Source organism: Perna viridis, chromosome 3 (assembly GCF_037379345.1).
Source record: "Perna viridis isolate PV_CMFRI_1.1 ecotype Kerala chromosome 3, ASM3737934v1, whole genome shotgun sequence".
Lineage (NCBI taxonomy): Eukaryota > Metazoa > Mollusca > Bivalvia > Mytilida > Mytilidae > Perna > Perna viridis.
Genome location: NC_142447.1, coordinates 49,630,247 through 49,648,641, shown reverse-complemented (window position 1 = coordinate 49,648,641; position 18,395 = coordinate 49,630,247). Strand labels below are relative to the sequence as shown.

The following is an 18,395-nucleotide window of genomic DNA, read 5'->3' as shown; positions in this document are numbered from 1 at the left end:
GTCAATTAAAGCTGTGGCAAATATCGCCAAACCTACATTTAAAATACAAAATAAAACATGTTAAAATAATTCAAAGTGACAAGTTTAAAATAACATGTACTTGTATAATAAAACTGGATGGTAAAATGAGTTGATGTCATTATAGTAAGAGTGTTCATTAAAAATATTCTCCCTAAATACGATTCATAAATAACTACTCGAGATTCAATAAAAAGTTCTGACGAAAATTTGGCAATTTTTTCACAATTCAATTCTAACCCACCCCGAAATATTGCGTTTTGAAGACAACAACGAGCAGTTACCAATCTTGGTTGCTGAATTCCAAGTCAGCAACCCGACATTTTTAACTTTTTAAACGTAGAAATAACATACTAAGACGTAATTTTGAACTCGTAAAACGCAGGAATAATTCACAAAGACATGGTACTAGTATGTTCCGTACAGACCATGAGATGTACTTCACAACAAAAGAAAACAAACTAATTTTGTCACATTTCACAAGTTAAAAAAAAACGATTATGTGCAATTGAAAAAAATATGTATGGATAGTATTTGCTCGAAAAGACGAACATTCGTGTGAGAAAATGTATTGCTTGTCTCGTTTATGATAAACACCCATCTCTTCAAGTGGAAGAATCTGTCAGAGGTCTACATCTTTGGGGGAAGACCATTCGATGTTGAGAACTTGTAAGATTTCTTGATTTTCACCATGCAAACGGTAAAAATGGTAATTTTTTATGCAGCGAATCATTTTGTTTTTCTCATTATTTAAGAGTATTAAGTTCAGAAGTCCAGATCAGAGTGGTTTGAAAGGAAAAAAATTAACTTGTAACATTCCTATCATCGCTTTCTAGGGATAGGGTCCTTGAACAACTGATGGCGCTTACTCATCTTGGTAAAAATTGTTTATTTACTTTATTTTCAGTACATGTTTTGGTCTGTGTGTTGTGTTTTCTCCTTGCTTTCCTTGGTCTTGACATTCGAATCGTCTAAGACAGTTGTTCTTAGTTTTCTTCTTTTTGTTTTATATATGTTTTTAGCTCACCTGGACGAAGGCAATGTGAACTATAGTCATCACTTCGCGTCCGTCATTGTCGTCGTCATCCGTTAATAATTTTTCAAAAATCTTCTCCTCTGAAACTACTGAGCGGAATTATATGAAACTATGCACAGATGCTCCTTGGGGTATCTTGCATAATATAGTTGTTTAGTTTTTTGATCCAACAAAAAACATGGCCACTGTTACTAAAAATAGAACGTAGGGGATCAGACCGTAGTTTTCCGCATATATCTCCAAAACCGTTAGGTTCAGCCAAATTATGACATGAATAAAAGTGTTCAGCATGATGAGATCTATCTGTGATCAAATTTTCTTTTTCATCTGTTGAGCCATTTAATGATCCTTATGATAAGTCCTACCAAAGTCGTCTTATGTCAAAATTGTTACACAACTTCTTGTAAAATTTAATGCCATTGAAAGACGAAATTTAACCAGGTGAGCGATTCAGGCTCCTTGGAGCCTCTTGTTTGTTATTGGTTTGTTTTGTTTTTGTTTTTTCGGTGCACTTCGTATTTTGCATTGTGGAACTATTTTTTCCTTGTTTTTACTTTTTGTCAAATGACTAGTGTCCTGAATCCAGAGCATTTCCCATCAAAGACGTGTTAAATACATGTGGCAAAACCCCCGAGTAAAACCGACCTAGTGATAATAATGTAGTAACACTATCAATTCTACTGAAGGCAAGGTGGGACAAGTTAATTGAGAGCTTCTGACAAAACTGCACTATTAATTAAGTCATTCGTTCATCGCTGATCTTAAATCTTATAATTGGGTCAATAAAAAACTTACCAAAATAAAATTAAAATTTATGTAAAATTGCACTATTGTCACAAAGCAAAATAAAATATAATACATATACGTATAACAAACAACAGAACAAAAAAGTCAACAAATGAACATAAGCCTTCTTTAGTCAAACAACCGTAGTCCTTTCTTGGATTTGGTCTGGCCTGGGCACCATGTCTTTGACTTCTGGCGGAAATGACGTAGGTCATCAGAATAGTTCTTGTCCAGCATTGGAGTGTAGCCGGCCGTACAAAGTTCCTGGTAATTAAGATGAAATTATTAAATGTAATTATTAAAAAAATGTCTCTTTAGTATGTTTATAAACACTTTGAGCACTGATTGACACAACTTGGTATGTACAAATATGTATGAGCTACAATATACTGTTGTTAAAAATCCTAATTATCTTGGTACTATAATGTTAAAATAAAACTTACAGAATATGATCCGTAGAAATCTTTGTATCCCCCTTGCAGAAGATAGACTTCTGGATAACTGAGATATGGATAGTTGTCGGCATTGGCATCTCTGTCTTTCTGTCGTAAATGTCGACACCTGAAAAATAAATAAGAAGGTTTAATTAAATAGATCCCAATTTCAAGAGTCTACACAAATATATGACATCCACATTCACGATCCCTGTAGTTAGGATATTTTCTAGGAGCTCTTTATGCATGTATCGTAGAAATGAGCTCTGAAAATTAAAATCAAATATATCGAATGTTACAAATTGAAGAGTTTTGTTGATATGTCGGATTCGTGTCGTTTTCTGACAGTATGACAATTTTCCCTCGACTCAATTAAACAAAGGTCAACTTACGTAGCAGGTCCTCTTTCAATTGAGAATTCACAATGAAAAATAAGAATGTCTGGTTTGTTTTGGCTTGTTAAGAACTTCTCTACGTCAGTTGTCTGGTGGATGTTGATTGCATTCTGGAAAGAAATATCAAATTCATTAAGTTAAATACACACACACGTCTGAAATCTTCTTCGATATTATGCATGTGTTTACCATAATACATACAGGTACCATAATTGTTTCAATAATAATAATAATTTGAACACTTTTTTTAAAATGTTTATTTTTTTAAGACAAAATTCTTCCTCTTTACGTTTCATGAGATTAATATTGATTTAAATGTGTGACAATCTTATATTAATTAATGTCCTTTCATGTCTAAACTATAGGGTTGTTACTTTTATATAAAAATAGGGGTTCCCCTCAATCTTCTATGGATTATTGATAGAATTTCAGGAAATGTTTCTAGAAAAATCAAATCCAAATAGTAAAGAATAGAAGAAAGGACTTTGGAAATGGAAGAGCCTCGCCCAAATTCAGTAAGTTTTAACAAGGGCTTACCTGGATGTGTCCACCTTGAAATTCGTAAGGGTACCTGCAATCAACTACAGCATAGGAACCAAGGCTGTATGTCCCTCGGATGACATCAGACAACTGTTAAAAGGAAGAGGTAAGTAAAGCTTACAATTGGTTCACCGTCCATGTAGCTTTATTTTATATGAAATATTACAAACGTTTTCGACATCTAATTTCTCGTGGTAAAATTACGAATATGACTTAAAATGATCCGAAAAATATACACGTAATTTTCTACAATGTTACTTACCATAAACGTCAATTTGAAAGAGTAACCAAGGGAACCAAGATTATAGGGGAAATCAAAAGAACGCAACCCAGGGACAAAGATAATGCATGGAAAACAGACAAACACAACAAAGAACATAAAGTAACTAAAATAATATACAAAGTAACAAAAGTAAGTGAGCAACTCGGACTCCACTAAAAACTGGGAGCATGGACCAGGTGCACCGGTAGGGTGAGCGTCCTCTGCTTTTCTAGAAACACCCACGATTTTCCCATAACAAGTCATGTCCGAGTTAGACGAAAGAGGAAAGGAAAACTATGACACGTTGAACAAATAAATTTCACGGTTCAGATGGATACACCGTAACGATCCACGAGTTCATGATGACGACCATAAATTTCTGTAGTGATGACTTCAATCTTGTAGCAACATAACCCTGTACCAGAAGCCTAATTGTTAGAGCGATACAAAAAGTCCGGGTAGTTACGGCAAGCTCTGACATAAGGTATGAGTTGTGACATGAAAACTCCATACGAAGGTGCTAAAGTGATGTTGCCACAGAAGAAGGTGTTTTTTTTTTTTTTTTTTTTGTTTTTTTTTTTGTTCTCGGAATTGAGTGATTTTTTTCATTCTTGGCTGAAATTAAATTATAATGATGCCCTTGTGATATGATAAGGCAGGAAATATATAATACTTAATATAGAAATATAAAGTCCCTACATAAGGTTATTTCACATGATGTTAGCATTTTATAGTCTGAGATGAAATAATGATTAGAAGAACAGACGCGTGATTTAATGAAAGCGTTACGCTGAATAAGCATGCAAGTCACTAGAAACACCACCAACAAGCGAAAGAAATAGAATACCTCGCTTCAAATCGACTTTAATCATGTAAGAGTGACCCGAAATAAGTACAAGTTGCTTCATTTACATATATTTCTGAACAAAACCTACTCATTTCGAAAATGTTATCGGAGTACATTTATCATGTCGTTTAAAGCCATGAACTTCGATTATCTACCTTTGAAAGATGCTTAAACTTTCTACAAACTTTCAGAAAATCCATGGTACAGTATTCAGACGAACGGGCGGACAGTGCGGTTCCTATATATACTCACTAATATTCAGGATGTACAATAAATATTTTTTATTATATGTGGTAATGTATTTACTTACGGTCTCTGGAGAAATACATTTGAGGTCATGACGTGTGTCGAATACTGTAGGCAGGACGCAGGGGCGGGAACCGTCGCCGATAAGGTCTTGGAAGGAATCGTTGTGTTCGATTTTGTCATGTTGATTCTGTCCCTGTAAATGAACAGGTTCATTAAATCATGAGCAATAAAAGCCAAAAACAGAGAGAGAGGGAGGAAGGTGTGTCTTAAAGCTGCAATATTTTATTTATCTTCGCTTGCAAATCATTACAAATGGAAAATATATGTACCTGAACACAAACAGATTTGTTGCTAAGCTTTTGATAATGGAAAACTTTAAATACCGACTGAAGTTTTTTTCTGACACAAAATTTATGCCGTCAATAGCTTATTTATCGTATCAGTAGAAGTAACAGCACGTTAATATTATTGTAAAATATGCATATTGATCAGTATCAATGTATAACATTAAGGACAGGCTTACTTACACTGTCAAATAAGCAGCTCGACTATCACACTTCTAACCCTACAGTTAACACCGTTTGGAAATTTCAGACCCTGATGTACATACTTTATCTTCCTTATCCGATTGAGCAGTGTTGTGATTAGAATGATAATATCCTGAGACAAATACATTAAACACAAAAATCATTTAAACTTTTATATAATTAAAAATACCTGCAGCCTTGCCACCGTAAGTTGTGAACTCTGTCTGGAGTATGTACCTGTTAGTGGAGAGAACCGACTGCGCTTACGCCTGATGTATGGTGGGGATGTATCCTTGATAGGAAAGACTGTGCCGTCCTGAAAAGATCCAATGATTAATCTATTTGAATATTTATCTCACCAGATACAAGTTTTATCTGCTTGTTATACCCAACTACATTCTTGGTCTCACTAACAAATATGAGTAAAGAAATCATAAACCAAGTCTTTAACGATCAATTGATGCGTTCAAATAATTAAAACCTTCCTATCAATTATTTTACCAATTAATGTGTGCACTCGAACGTTAATGTGTTATAATTATATTTCAATACAAATGTACATTTATATTACTTACATTTCTGAAATCAAAGTCGAGGTCTAACCCAGAATCTTCTAAGAACAGCTCTGCAATGATGTCGTCACTTCGATGAAAGGACTTGTCAAACAATTTGTCCATATCTGAAAACAGTGTTGTTAATTTAATAACTCTGGACAGTTGTTTTACATGTGGTATTTAACAGATAATTTCGTATACAATTTTTTGGGGGTCATTTATTGATGCTTTTCATGTTCTATATTGTCTCGATCGTCGTCATTTTTTTCCGCAAAAAATACCGAAGCGTGATCAATGGGACAAAATCCAAATATATACGTGGGCTGAACGTAATTAAAACAGGCCGAAAGTATTTACATACACAATGTAGCGAACCGAATAAAATAGATTCATTACGTATAAACTGAAGATAAGAAAACTAGACGTCACCAAAACAAAAAAAAACAAAAAAAAACTGAAGCACTAAAAAGCAAAAATGACAACACGTTGTTACTCTAAATGAAAACACGTTATTACTCTACAGTTCAGAGAGCAAAAAAACATATGTATGACTCACTTGATTATTGAACTAACTGGTGTAGAACGATTATGCTGCAACACCTGTGACACCTGGGAATCAACTGGGGGTATAGCAGGTAAAATAACCGGGAAACCCCACCGGATGTTCTGAGGCGTATGCTGATTACCTGACATTAAACAAACACAGACCAATCGCGGCGGGAGAACCCAAGCGTAGAACAAACGGGACGGATAGATACAAGCTATAACCCAAGCTCAGACCATGTGCGACAACTTATTTAATTGTTCATCTCCGATTGTTGTGTAGTCATAAAATAAAAATGTATATACGTGTTTCAATGTAAATGATTAATAATAACGTTTGCTGTTCGTTCTAAAAAAAAAATAAAATAAATAATCCTATGCTATTTAATTAGTGAACATGCGAAAACGATAAAATGTAACGAAATTAAAAACAAAAAAACTACGATGACCAACAAATAAAAAAAAAAACATTTGCACTCATTAATCAGAAGAAGAAAAAATAAAGTGAAATACCAAAATAATGTTTTTATTATCAAATATTAGAGTTTTCATAATATTGTCCATTTAATCATACTAGAAATGTAAGTCATATATTTAATTACCCGTCGCCACAAAACAGTAGTGTGTATAAATAATAATTAATAAATTACCTAATTATACTTCGATGTCGGCGCGTGTTCTAAAAGATGTGCTAATTCTTATGAAAACAAGTCATAAAACTACATTTTGACGACGAGTTCTGGTCTATTGATAATGATTTCGTTAGTGTTTAGTGAATCTTTCTGACTATGCCATTTTTTAACCGGAATTAATTAGGACGTAATGATATGGAAAAATGCACAATTGTAAACAGATTTAACCTCCAATTCCAAAACACTTTTACTAAGTATATTATACGATCATTATTAATTAGTATCAATTACAACAAGTTTTCGTCATTTGAGGAAACTATGTTTCGTATAAATAGTGTAGTAATTTGCCATTTTTTGTGTTATCTATTTGTCTTTGGTCCAAATGTAAGATTATAAATAGTTTTTGACTATTTTTTTTTATAAGATAATGATAAGATTTTGATTTTGAGACCGTAGGCAAAAGGAAAGGAGACTATTGTGAATGGGTGTGCCATTGACATTTGACTAAATGTTGACACCAGATTTTAGTTTGTAAAATGCAATTAGCGGCTCATGTTATGCAAGGTATAAATATATCCTGTTTACGGAAGGCATAAATATATCTGTTTACGGAAGTTGAATTCTTCAAATCTATTAAAATAATAAGAACAAATGACTTCAAATAAGAAGAATTGCTAGCTGAATAAACACATATTGCGAAAAGAGTAATCAGAATTCTTATTCTTTTTCATTCGCCATAGTTGGCTTTCCATTTGTCGAGGATTTTATAATAATATCCTCTATATTTTTTGCCACATAAATTTATTTAACCTGGGCCTGAATATCACACTCCCCGCTTTACCGACAATGCAATATAACACCTACTACCTGGGAAGGCTGTGTAAATTGGAAACATGTCAATGATGAACACTAATCCCCAGAATCTTTTATGACCACTGGTTTTCCTGTTTATTTAAATGTCATAAAAAAGTTATATATTATACACTCGTCACTACTGATTATCTGTAATTACATTGTAATATACAACGAGATTTGCCCAATCTTTGAATTTAACTAAAAAGGGGATTTCTTTGAGTTTTAATAAATGAAATTTAAAATAAATTGAGAATGAAATAAACCAACTTGTATACGTATCTTTATTTCTCAATAAATCCTCTTTACAGTGGTATAGAGACAGTTAACATTACAATGTAGCATTAATGGCAAAATATATGATATGTAATACAACATAATTAGGAATATCAGTACAATAGGTTACGAGACAGTGTATAAAATCATTACTAATGTACATCAAAATGTTTCATTATTAAACATATTTATTACCCTGGAGAATTCAACTTTTTAATTATAGCATTGATTAATTTACTAAGATCCAAGACGTTCTTAGTTTGCATTAGATCTCTCATAACAAGAATATTTGGACGTGATCTAAATCTAAATTTCAAATTATTCCGTCTATCAATATCAAATGCGGAGCAAACAAAAAGGTAATGAAACTCATCACCAATTTCGTGAGAGTTACATAATAAGCATTTTCTGTCAATTCGATTGATATTTCGCCATCTGCCAGATTCAATCGGCAAGTTTTGTAGTTCTAAATCTACAAAGAAGATCTAAAACTTTCAAGTAGTGTTCGAACTCAAACTTTTCTTTGAAAATTCGATAATTTAGTGCCTTCGGTGAATTCTGAACTCGGGGATTCCACGACTGGTTAAATTGATCTGTCAGTTTTTGTTTGACAGTGTTATAAAGCCAGGTAATACTGACAAAATTTTGTGTATCCCAAACGTATGACAATCCACAGTTATCAAATATGGATTTAATAAAGTTAATCCAAATCATATTTTGTCCATCAAAAATTTTTCGTAAACGAAGTTTGTACAAAATAACAGGTAGTTTCTATTGTTTTCCCCAACATTAATTTGGACCAGTAATTGACTGTTCTCAATCTGATGCAAATATCAAATATCTCCCAAGCTCCCCGTAGACCATGTAGTCTGGTGTGGCATTCTTCAAATGTAATAACATTTTACAGAATTTTAAGTGTACCCGCTCGATTATGCTGTTATCCCCTGGTCCCCAAATTTCACAGCCATATAAAAGTATTGGCTGAACTACCTTGTCAAAGAGTTGCAGTTGACATTCAATAGATAAATGATGCAATCTTCCTTTCTTTAGGATCTCATACATTGCACTTGTAGCTGTCTTGGCATTTACTAGTTTTGCCAGTAGGAAACTACCTGATTTTGTCAAGGTTACTCCTACATAATTAAATAATCCAATTCGGATTCATCATACGTAAAACTCAAATTATTCGGTATTCTTCCTTCGCTAAAAATAACAATTTTGGTTTGATCTATATTCACTTAAAGTTTCCACAGTTTACAGTAACCATATAGTGCAACTAACTGGTTTTGTAAATCTTCCTTTGACTCTGCCACAGGACAGTGTCATCAGGATATAATACAGTAAACAGTTTTAAGAGCTATTCTATGTAACCATCAAAATTAAGCAGAAATGGTACATTACAATTTGGAATTAAGTATTGCACAATGATAGTGTATCATATAAATATTTAAAAAATGGTATGCATTGCTATAAAAAAATCGTGTCACCATAGCAACGGCATTAATTCTGTATGGTCTTCACAGATTTGGTGAAATTTGTTATATCTGTATTGTTCAATAAAAAAAACATCCAAATCAGTTTATCTGCCATTTTTTTTGGTATTCTATTATGATCTTGATATAATTAACTAAGTAACTAAAGGAATACAATTGATTTATTAATTTACATTTCTTTATTAAGACTGTCTTTGTATCACTTTCAATGTCATTTAGAGTCGAAATGACACTGAGTTGAGACATGTTTTATTTCAAAATGCAACGAAGGAAATTCCTGATATCTTGTTTTTACAATATTTAATATGTTTTAAAAGTCATCTTAAAAAATCAGAATGGGTATTTTTAAAATAAAAAAGATATTGCAAAAAATCAGATGGTGTAGTGTGACACCATTGGCATGCTGCTTATCTCTGGAAAATACCAAAAAGCACAACTTAACACTAAACTGACCCCTTTCTCACATTTATGGATTGATTTAATAAAGAATGTACTTTTCTAACATTTTAGAGTACAGAATATTTATGTATCTTATCCTATGTTTATTGCCTAGTCATAGGTTTCAAATTAGAGTTATCTTTCTTTTCGTCTAGTTCACTCTCTAATTTTTACGGGATTTATGGGACTTTATGGACTTTTTATTGGATAACGTAGGAATGTTTTTGTGGGAGCAACTCCTCGAAAACCATTGAACAGATTTTGCTTAAATTTTATAGGATTGTTTGTCACCATATGTACTTCATCATATACTACAGCCATTTTGATTTGACAATTTTTACGACAGTAATTGAACTTTATCAACTTACTATATATCCAACTTTCATGTGGCGGCGGAGGACAATGGCTACACTTTTACCCATCCCCCCCACCCCCCCAAAAAAAAACAAAAAACAAATTCAAGATTCAATATACAATATATAAGTGCAACATAACCAAACAAAAGTATAATGTTTTCTTTTTAATCTTCCCATTGTTATTTTTTGAATTTTTTATAATTTTATATCAATTATTTCTCAAAATCTGTGTTTTTTTCAACAAAAATAGGAATTTTACATAAAAAAATATAAACTTGTAAGAGACTCTTATATGCTATATGTAAGTCATAAAACTTAAATCTAAACCAAATGCAAAAAGTTTTGCAACCAAATACGATGGTGAACTGGTTATATACAGTTTTTTTCAAAAGGGGAGAAATTGCCCAATTTTCAAAATCCGTTACTATTAAACGAAAAAAACACCCGAGCCAATTTTTTAGTATATTGATCTATAGGACCAACTTTATATTTGACATTGATTTCCAGATTTTTCTCAGTCGCATTTTTTGTAGGTGAAACTTTTAAAAGTTGCAATTTCAGCAAAAAATCGTAAAATGCATAATTAAGAAATTCCTGTTTTAGACTTTGTCTATTTTAGTAATTTTTATAATTATGAGCACTGTGAATGATCATACATTTTATATTTAAACATATATGTTTTCATTGAAATTATCATTTTAATGATTCATTTAGCTATTTGAACAGAATAAAGTAATGAAATATTGCAAAAATTGTGTTTTTTCTGTAAAATTTGCCAATACAAATGGAAAAACCATAATATTGCTGCTATGGTAACATAACATATCTTTAAAAATCATTATACTGCTCAAAGTATTTACTATTCCAAGGGGAATATTTAGTAGGAAAATGAGAAATTTCTGAGAGATGCCATTTCTCATTAATTTGTGGATTCTTTGGTGGTTACATAGAATCACTCTTAAAAAGTGATTCAGTTCTATTTCTAAATTATCAATAATATGGGTTAAACCCTCCATATTCGTCCTATTGAAAAAAGCATCAAGATCATTTAAATACAATGAAAAAAAGCAAGGCTTATAGGTTTTCACCCTGTCGAACACCAACATTACATGGAAAATAATCAGAAAAATCTGTGCCATTACAAATTCGCGACTTAATATTACTGTACATATTTACAATAGCATTGAGCATCTTTCCGTTTATTGAGCGTGCCATTAGCTTTCGCCACAAGCCAGGGTGCCAGACTGTGTCAAAAGTCTTAGCAAAATCAATAAACGCACAAAACAGTTTCTTCTTTAATTTCAAAAGATCAAATAATATATGTAAAATATAGATGCTATGAGATGTGGAATAACCTTTTCTAAATCCGAATTGATTTTCATTTAGAAAAAGTATGTCTCAACAAAATCACTAAGACGTGTATTTATCACAGCTGTAAAAAAGTTTTCCAAGGCAACTTAGAATAGTAATAGGCCTGTAGTTCTTTGGATCCCTCTTTTCTCCTTTGTTCTTATAGAACGGTAAAATATTTCCCCTGAGCCAAATTTCAGGAATGTGTCTCACATTTTTTCTAAATACCATGATATCTAAATGTGAAGTACCCAGTGATTGGCAAAAGGGTCTTTTGGTTCCGTTATTTAAAGGTGGTGGCAAACCTAAGTCACACCCTGACAGTTACCGACCCGTTTGTCTCTTGTCCAGTGTGTTGAAAACATTTGAAAAATTCCTACTCCAACGTATTCAACATTCGTGATAATACCAGGAACGTTTCCAAATCCACTGCAACACGGGTTTCAGAAAGGTCTGGGTTGTCTGACTGCGTCCTTTTGTCTTCTTGAAACAATTTATAATAACACTGAACAACACAGTAAAGTATTTGCCGCATTCCTAGACAGTAGAAAAGCCTTTGATACGGTATGGCGCAAGGCACTTATGGTCAAACTTTGTAACTTAGGTGTTAAAGATAAAGCTTGGTCCTGTATAAATATGTTATATAGTAATACACAAAGTTCGGTTATTGTACATCAATGCTAATCGAAGTATTTTGAAGTAAATGAAGGTGTAAGGCAAGGTGGTGTGTTATCAGGTTTTTTATACCTTGTGTTTATTAATGATTTAATCAATGAGCTGTGTAATTCTAATCAGGTAACAGGTGTAAATAGTATAAAATGTTGTGCCCCTTCGTTTGCTGACGATATTACATGCATTGCTACAACACCTAAAGCATTACAACGAATGCTTGATGTGTGCACCGAATATGCGAATAAGTGGCGGTTTCAGTTCAATGGCAAGAAATCGTGTGTGATACAATTTTCTAAATCGTTCGTAAAATCAGACTTAAAATGGACAGTTAGCCAGGAAATAATTCCAATTTTAGAAAGCCATGTGCATTTAGGGATTGAACTCAATGGTAAATTTAAGTCTCTCTCAAGGACAACGAACGTTTGTAGGAAATGTAGAAACACTTATTTTGTAATTGCCAATATCAGATGTGGAAATACAAATCCGTCAGTGCTTATAAAATTATATAGATCTGTTGTTATACCCACCGTTCTATACGGTTGTGAAGTATGGAACAATTTAACGAATACCGAGCTAGCACTTCTAAATAGAATTCAACATTTTGTTGTCAAACATGCACAAAAGTTCAGCACACTCACACGATCGGACATTTGCGAAAGTATGGTTGGGTTACGCAGCATAACAAGTGAAATCGAAAAATGCAAACTTTATTTCTTCGGCAAACTTTGCAAGTTGGATAATAGCTGCTTGGCGAAAACTATCTTCCTACACAGACTTTTTACATGCCTAACAGACAATCGAAATCGCATAGGCTTTATCCCAGATATTTTAGATATCTTAATCAAATATAACCTGTACGAATCCCTTGCGATTTTTATCAGAGATGGTGACTTTCCTGGCAAATTAGAATGGAAACACATGGTGGTAAATGCGGTTCATACAAAACATGATAATGACTGGAAAACACGTATAGACTCACATAGTGGCTTTAGTCGATTCAGAGAAATTCACAATTCCATTGCTGTTGCTGACATCTGGAAGTACCCGACAAACTGCTTTGATTTGCGTACCGCTCACATTATTGCTAAATACATTTCCTCTGTACCAAACCTAATCGAACAATCATGTAAATTATGTGATCAAATATTCACCGACATGCTTGTCCATGCTACCCAAAACTGTACAAGTACTTCAGAGTTGTTTAATGTTTGGATGGACCTTATAATTGAACATTTTCCTCTAGAGCTGTACGTAGAACTAAGCGAGTATGATGATGAACCGCTTGTCCGAATTCTCCTCGGTAGAAAAACTTCCACTGAACTCTGTGATTCCGATATAGATGAATTCAGACGACTCTGCTACATCCATATTGTAAAGTCAACAGGCGAATATTTAAGATGCTTACGTTGTTGCAATACATTTTTGTAGCTAATGCATGTAATGTCACCAGTACACGAACATATCTTGCTCACTTTACTTGTATATAGATATGAATTAGTAATACAATTCATTATTATTATTTGATATTTCCTATTTGTGTCTTAATTAATTTGTAATTATGTAATTGCAATTCATGTAATCTCTGTTTTGAGGAATTAATGAATGAATGAATGAATGAATCTTCTGTAATATTGCAATTTATAGTATCGTTCAACTGTTCTGATTGAACGCCAGGAGCAATATAATTATCATCATCTGTCGTGTACAAATCTTTGAAGAACTCGTGCAGAACATCAATAAAAATATCGTTACTGTTACGTATTTGTCTATTACTTCTCAATAAATTCCAAAACTCTTTTGAGTTACTCTTTCTGAGATTTTTAATCTTGTTTCTCATGTTTCGTTTGTGTAAATTTATAGCTCTATTTAACTCTCGTTTATAAATACATTCAGCACTTGTCTTTCGTTCCTTATTAATATATTTTTTGTTGTTTCTATAGCGTCTTTTTGCTATTCTAAAAGCCTTACGTTTTTGCCAACAATCTTTGTCAAACCAAGGTTTATTCTCTCTTTTACTACATGTATTTTTATCCTTCTTAAATGTATATGCACCAAAAACACTCTCTGCAGATTCAATCACAATTGTATTAAAAGAATCTACAGTGTCTTGATTTATAACTACATCTCCATTTATGCTATTCAAAAGTTACAGTAAATTTTCAACTTTATCTAAATTTATATTTTCTATAAAACATTTTTTTCTTATTTTCATTCCACTTTTTAATCTTTTTTCTATCATCATTACAGTCTTCACTTGTGCTATTTGTTACGTTTCGTCCATTTTTACAATTCAATTTAAGAGCAACAGGTGTATGCACATCTGAGTACAACTCAAAAATTTCAATTACATTTAGGGTAACAACAAAATTTAACAATGCATATGTACAAATAAAATAGTCAATAACACTTGCTTGTCTGCAAGTAAAATTACCACATTTATCTCCATTTACTCTTCCGTTTAATATAAAACAATTATTGTTTCTACAAAAATCTAATAATCTATTTCCGTAATAATTTTTTGATTTATCTTTGTATGGAAAGCGTGAACACCACCCCGAAGTTACAAATTTTCCCACAGGTTTCAATGGGAGAAAATTTTAACTTCGGCAACCCAAATTTACCCCGGAATTACAAATTTCAATATCCCTGTATTACAAATTTCATCCCCGAAGTTATTTTTCTTACACCCCCTTCTTTCATTGCATCGAACATTTTACAAATCCACCCCGAAGTTATTTATTTCAATCCTAACTTTCAAGTTAAAACAAAGAAAAAATTAGAACTTCGGCCTCTTAATTTGTAATTCCGGGGAATGGAATGTCTATCAATTTGTACCGGGGATTGGAATGTCTAAATTTGTAACTCCGGGATTTGGAATGTGCTGAACTTACAAATTGTCATTACACGCATAACGTTCGGCTGTACGGAAAACCAGAGACTTGTAATTCCGGGGTAAAATTGGGTTGCTGAAGTTTCTCCCATAGAAACCTATGGGAAAATTTGTAACTTCGGGGGTCCACTCTGGCTTTCCATGTCATTGCCATTACGCTCATATAACATGTCAAGCTCTGGTAATGTATTACAATAATCAGTAATAGCAAAATCTACAGGACAATTGTTATTTACATTTAATTCATTCAAATCTAGATTATTACCAGTTCTACAGTTAAAATCACCATTTAGTAATATATAGTTGTGATTGTTTGATAATTCTCAAAATTCTTGCTCAAGTTCGTTTATAGCATCATCTACTCTGTATACTGAATTCTCTGGTGGTATGTATATATTACCGATGAGTATGTCTTCCTCAGTTTTGAATAAAGTTTTAGAAATTTTGACCCAGTATATTAGCTTATTGGCAGAGTCGATAGTGTTAACAAATTTTTCTAAATCAGTTTTAAACTCAAAAGCTATACATGTACCTCCAGATTTAATGTTTGCATTATACTTTCTATTTTTTCAATTTGAAAGTGTATCCTGGAATGTCAATAGTATCTAAATCGTCTGTTCTAGTTTCAGTAAGACAGATAAAATCATAATTTTGTAACAATTCCATAAATTCAGGATAATGCATTTTATTCAGTACAGTACAACCATTTAATGTAAGTATATTCATATGTTCGTTTTGTAAAATACGATTTAATACAATTAAAACTGTTCGTATCGTATATATCGTCATATCTGTTCTTCGCATTTGGATCTCCAGAGGACTTCTACATGGGTGTTGTGTTCATGTGTCGTCGTTTCAGGGTATTACCGGAGCGGTGGTTAGGTGTTACATACCCTGATGATCCATTTGGGGTTTCAGCTCTACCAACCTCATCGTCGCCCCGTTCATCTTCCTGGTAGACTAAACCATCTACATACAAAATATCCCTCACTAGTTTAACTTTATGGCCTGCATCGCGTTTTGCCTTCATGATGGGATATAGGCTCATTTGCACCTGTTCGATTTCTTCTGGAAACTGTTGTTTGATGCCAAAAGGCTTCCCCTTTAAGCGATGTGCATTTGACAGAACATATGCTAGATCATTATGATATAGAAATCTAGCGACAAATTGGCCTTGGGCGACCTCTTCTTCCCGGACGAGCACCACTTCCAAAACGATGGATATTCCCAAACTCTATCCGGTGCTTGGTGTTCAACTCCGTTTTCATAAATTGTCGTAACAATATGAAGACCCTAATCACAAAAACCTTTGTCCGATTCAGATGCATTATTTAGTTTTTTTATTCAAGGGAACCAAGGTTATAGCGGTAATCAAAAGAATGTAATCCAGGGACAAAGACCAGACATGGAAAATAGACACACACAACAAAGAACACAAAGTAACTAAAATCATACATACAAAGTAACAAAAGCTAATGAGCAACTCGGACTCCACTAAAAACTGGGAGCATGGACCAGGTGCACCGGTAGGGTAAGCGTCCTCTGCTTTTCTAGAAACATCCGCTGAATTGCTCATAAAAAGTCAAGTCCGGGGTGGACAAACGAGGAAAGGAAAACTATGACACGTTGAATAAATCAGTTTTCATCGTGCAGATGGATACACCGTAACGATCCACGAGTTCATGATGACGACCATAAAACTTCTGTAGTGATGACTTCAATCTTGTAGCAACATAACCCTGTTCCAGAAGCCTATTTGTTAGAGTTCTAGCGCGATACAAAAAGTCTGCGTAGTTTCGGCAAGCTCAGGCATAACGTGTGAGTTGTGATATGAACACTCCATGCGCAGGTGCTGAAGGGATGTTGGCACAGATGAAAGGAAATTTGACAGTTTTGAATGAAAAGTCATCACGTTTGTCGTAAAGTTTGGTCAATAGTTTTCCTTTACCATCGATTTCTAGATATGCGACTGACTTCTCGGTGTCTGTAGTATTCTTTATCTCAAGTTCTTTGGGGTAGATGCCATGTATCAAATCTCCAAAATTAGGATTGTTTAAAGATAATACGTCATCTATATAGCGGAAACTGCGATTAAAGGATCTAGCCAAACGATATTCTTTCTTTCGGATCAGATCAGCTTTAAAATCAGCCTCATAAGAGTGAAGGAATAGGTATGCAAGTAAAGGAGCACAATTTGTCCCCATTGGAATGCCGACCGTTTGTTGAAAAACACGTCCACCATACTGGACAAATATGTTGTCGATTAAAAATTCCATCATTTTGTAAACATCTTCTGTATATTTGGAAGATGATTTGGAATTATTTCTTACAAGGTATGAGGAATCTCCACCAAGAACTATATATTTGTATCTAGGTGTACCATCTTTTGTGGAAAAACAACGATGTATAATGTTTTTAAGTCGGGATTTTAACTGAGTATGGGGAATAGAAGTTTAGTGTTGAAAAATCATAGGTTTTAATGCTATTATATTCAGACAATAATCTTGAACTGATTGTCTCCAAAAGATCTTTCGAATTTTTCAGGATCCACATTGAATTAATACCACTACGGGAGTAACAAGTGTTGTGGTAGGACTGCAGACCCTCTTTGACGGTTATGAGTATAGAAGTTAAAAGTTTTGAAAGAGGTTTGGTGGTACATTTTGCAGATGCAGCTATGAAACGTTGTTTGTATGGATTCTTGTGGAGTTTAGAAATCCAGTGTATAGACGGTAAATTACAATCATCGTCCTTGGTAGAGAGACCAGTTTTTGCAAGAACAATAGAGCTTAATATTCTAACTGGAGTCAGTCTACATGATATAGTGAGTTGTCTTATCAACACTTACATGGCTGTGAACTAACTCCATATTTTTATTCCCATTTTAAGAATTCAAATCAGTCAAGCTTGTTCCAATTCTGTTCTTCATATTGATCACCCTACCCTGTGCTAATCGAGGTCATATGACATCACAACTTCCCAAAAATGAGGAAAGTGTCCAAAATGAACTACGGGGTAAGTTTTCAAAAGCAATCAGATGTGTACTTTCCCCAAGAGTATTGGCCTCGTGCATTTGAAATTGACTTATCACATAAAATTTCGATGGAAAAGATTCATTTATGTAAATTAACGTTTAATGAATCCTGTCATTTTAAATGGCAATGCTTTCAAAGATATTCACAAACTTTATCGATGATTTTTTAATTTAACTTAAAGCCACAAAATGGTAAAGGTGGAACACTTTT

General features: G+C 33.4%; 1 protein-coding gene across 1 annotated transcript; it reads right to left on the bottom strand.

Moving 5' to 3' along the window:
* Positions 1–1,892: 1,892 nt before the first annotated feature.
* LOC148622732 (cdc25-like protein phosphatase twine) lies at positions 1,893–5,841 on the bottom strand. The gene is made up of 7 exons (XM_088574059.1): positions 5,670–5,841; positions 5,285–5,410; positions 4,629–4,760; positions 3,207–3,299; positions 2,667–2,779; positions 2,284–2,401; positions 1,893–2,104 (listed from the first exon to the last, which is right to left on the bottom strand). Exons 1-7 carry the CDS (start codon positions 5,769–5,771, stop codon positions 1,970–1,972), a joined length of 819 nt encoding a protein of 272 aa, XP_088430185.1. The 5' UTR covers positions 5,772–5,841; the 3' UTR covers positions 1,893–1,969.
* Positions 5,842–18,395: the final 12,554 nt, after the last annotated feature.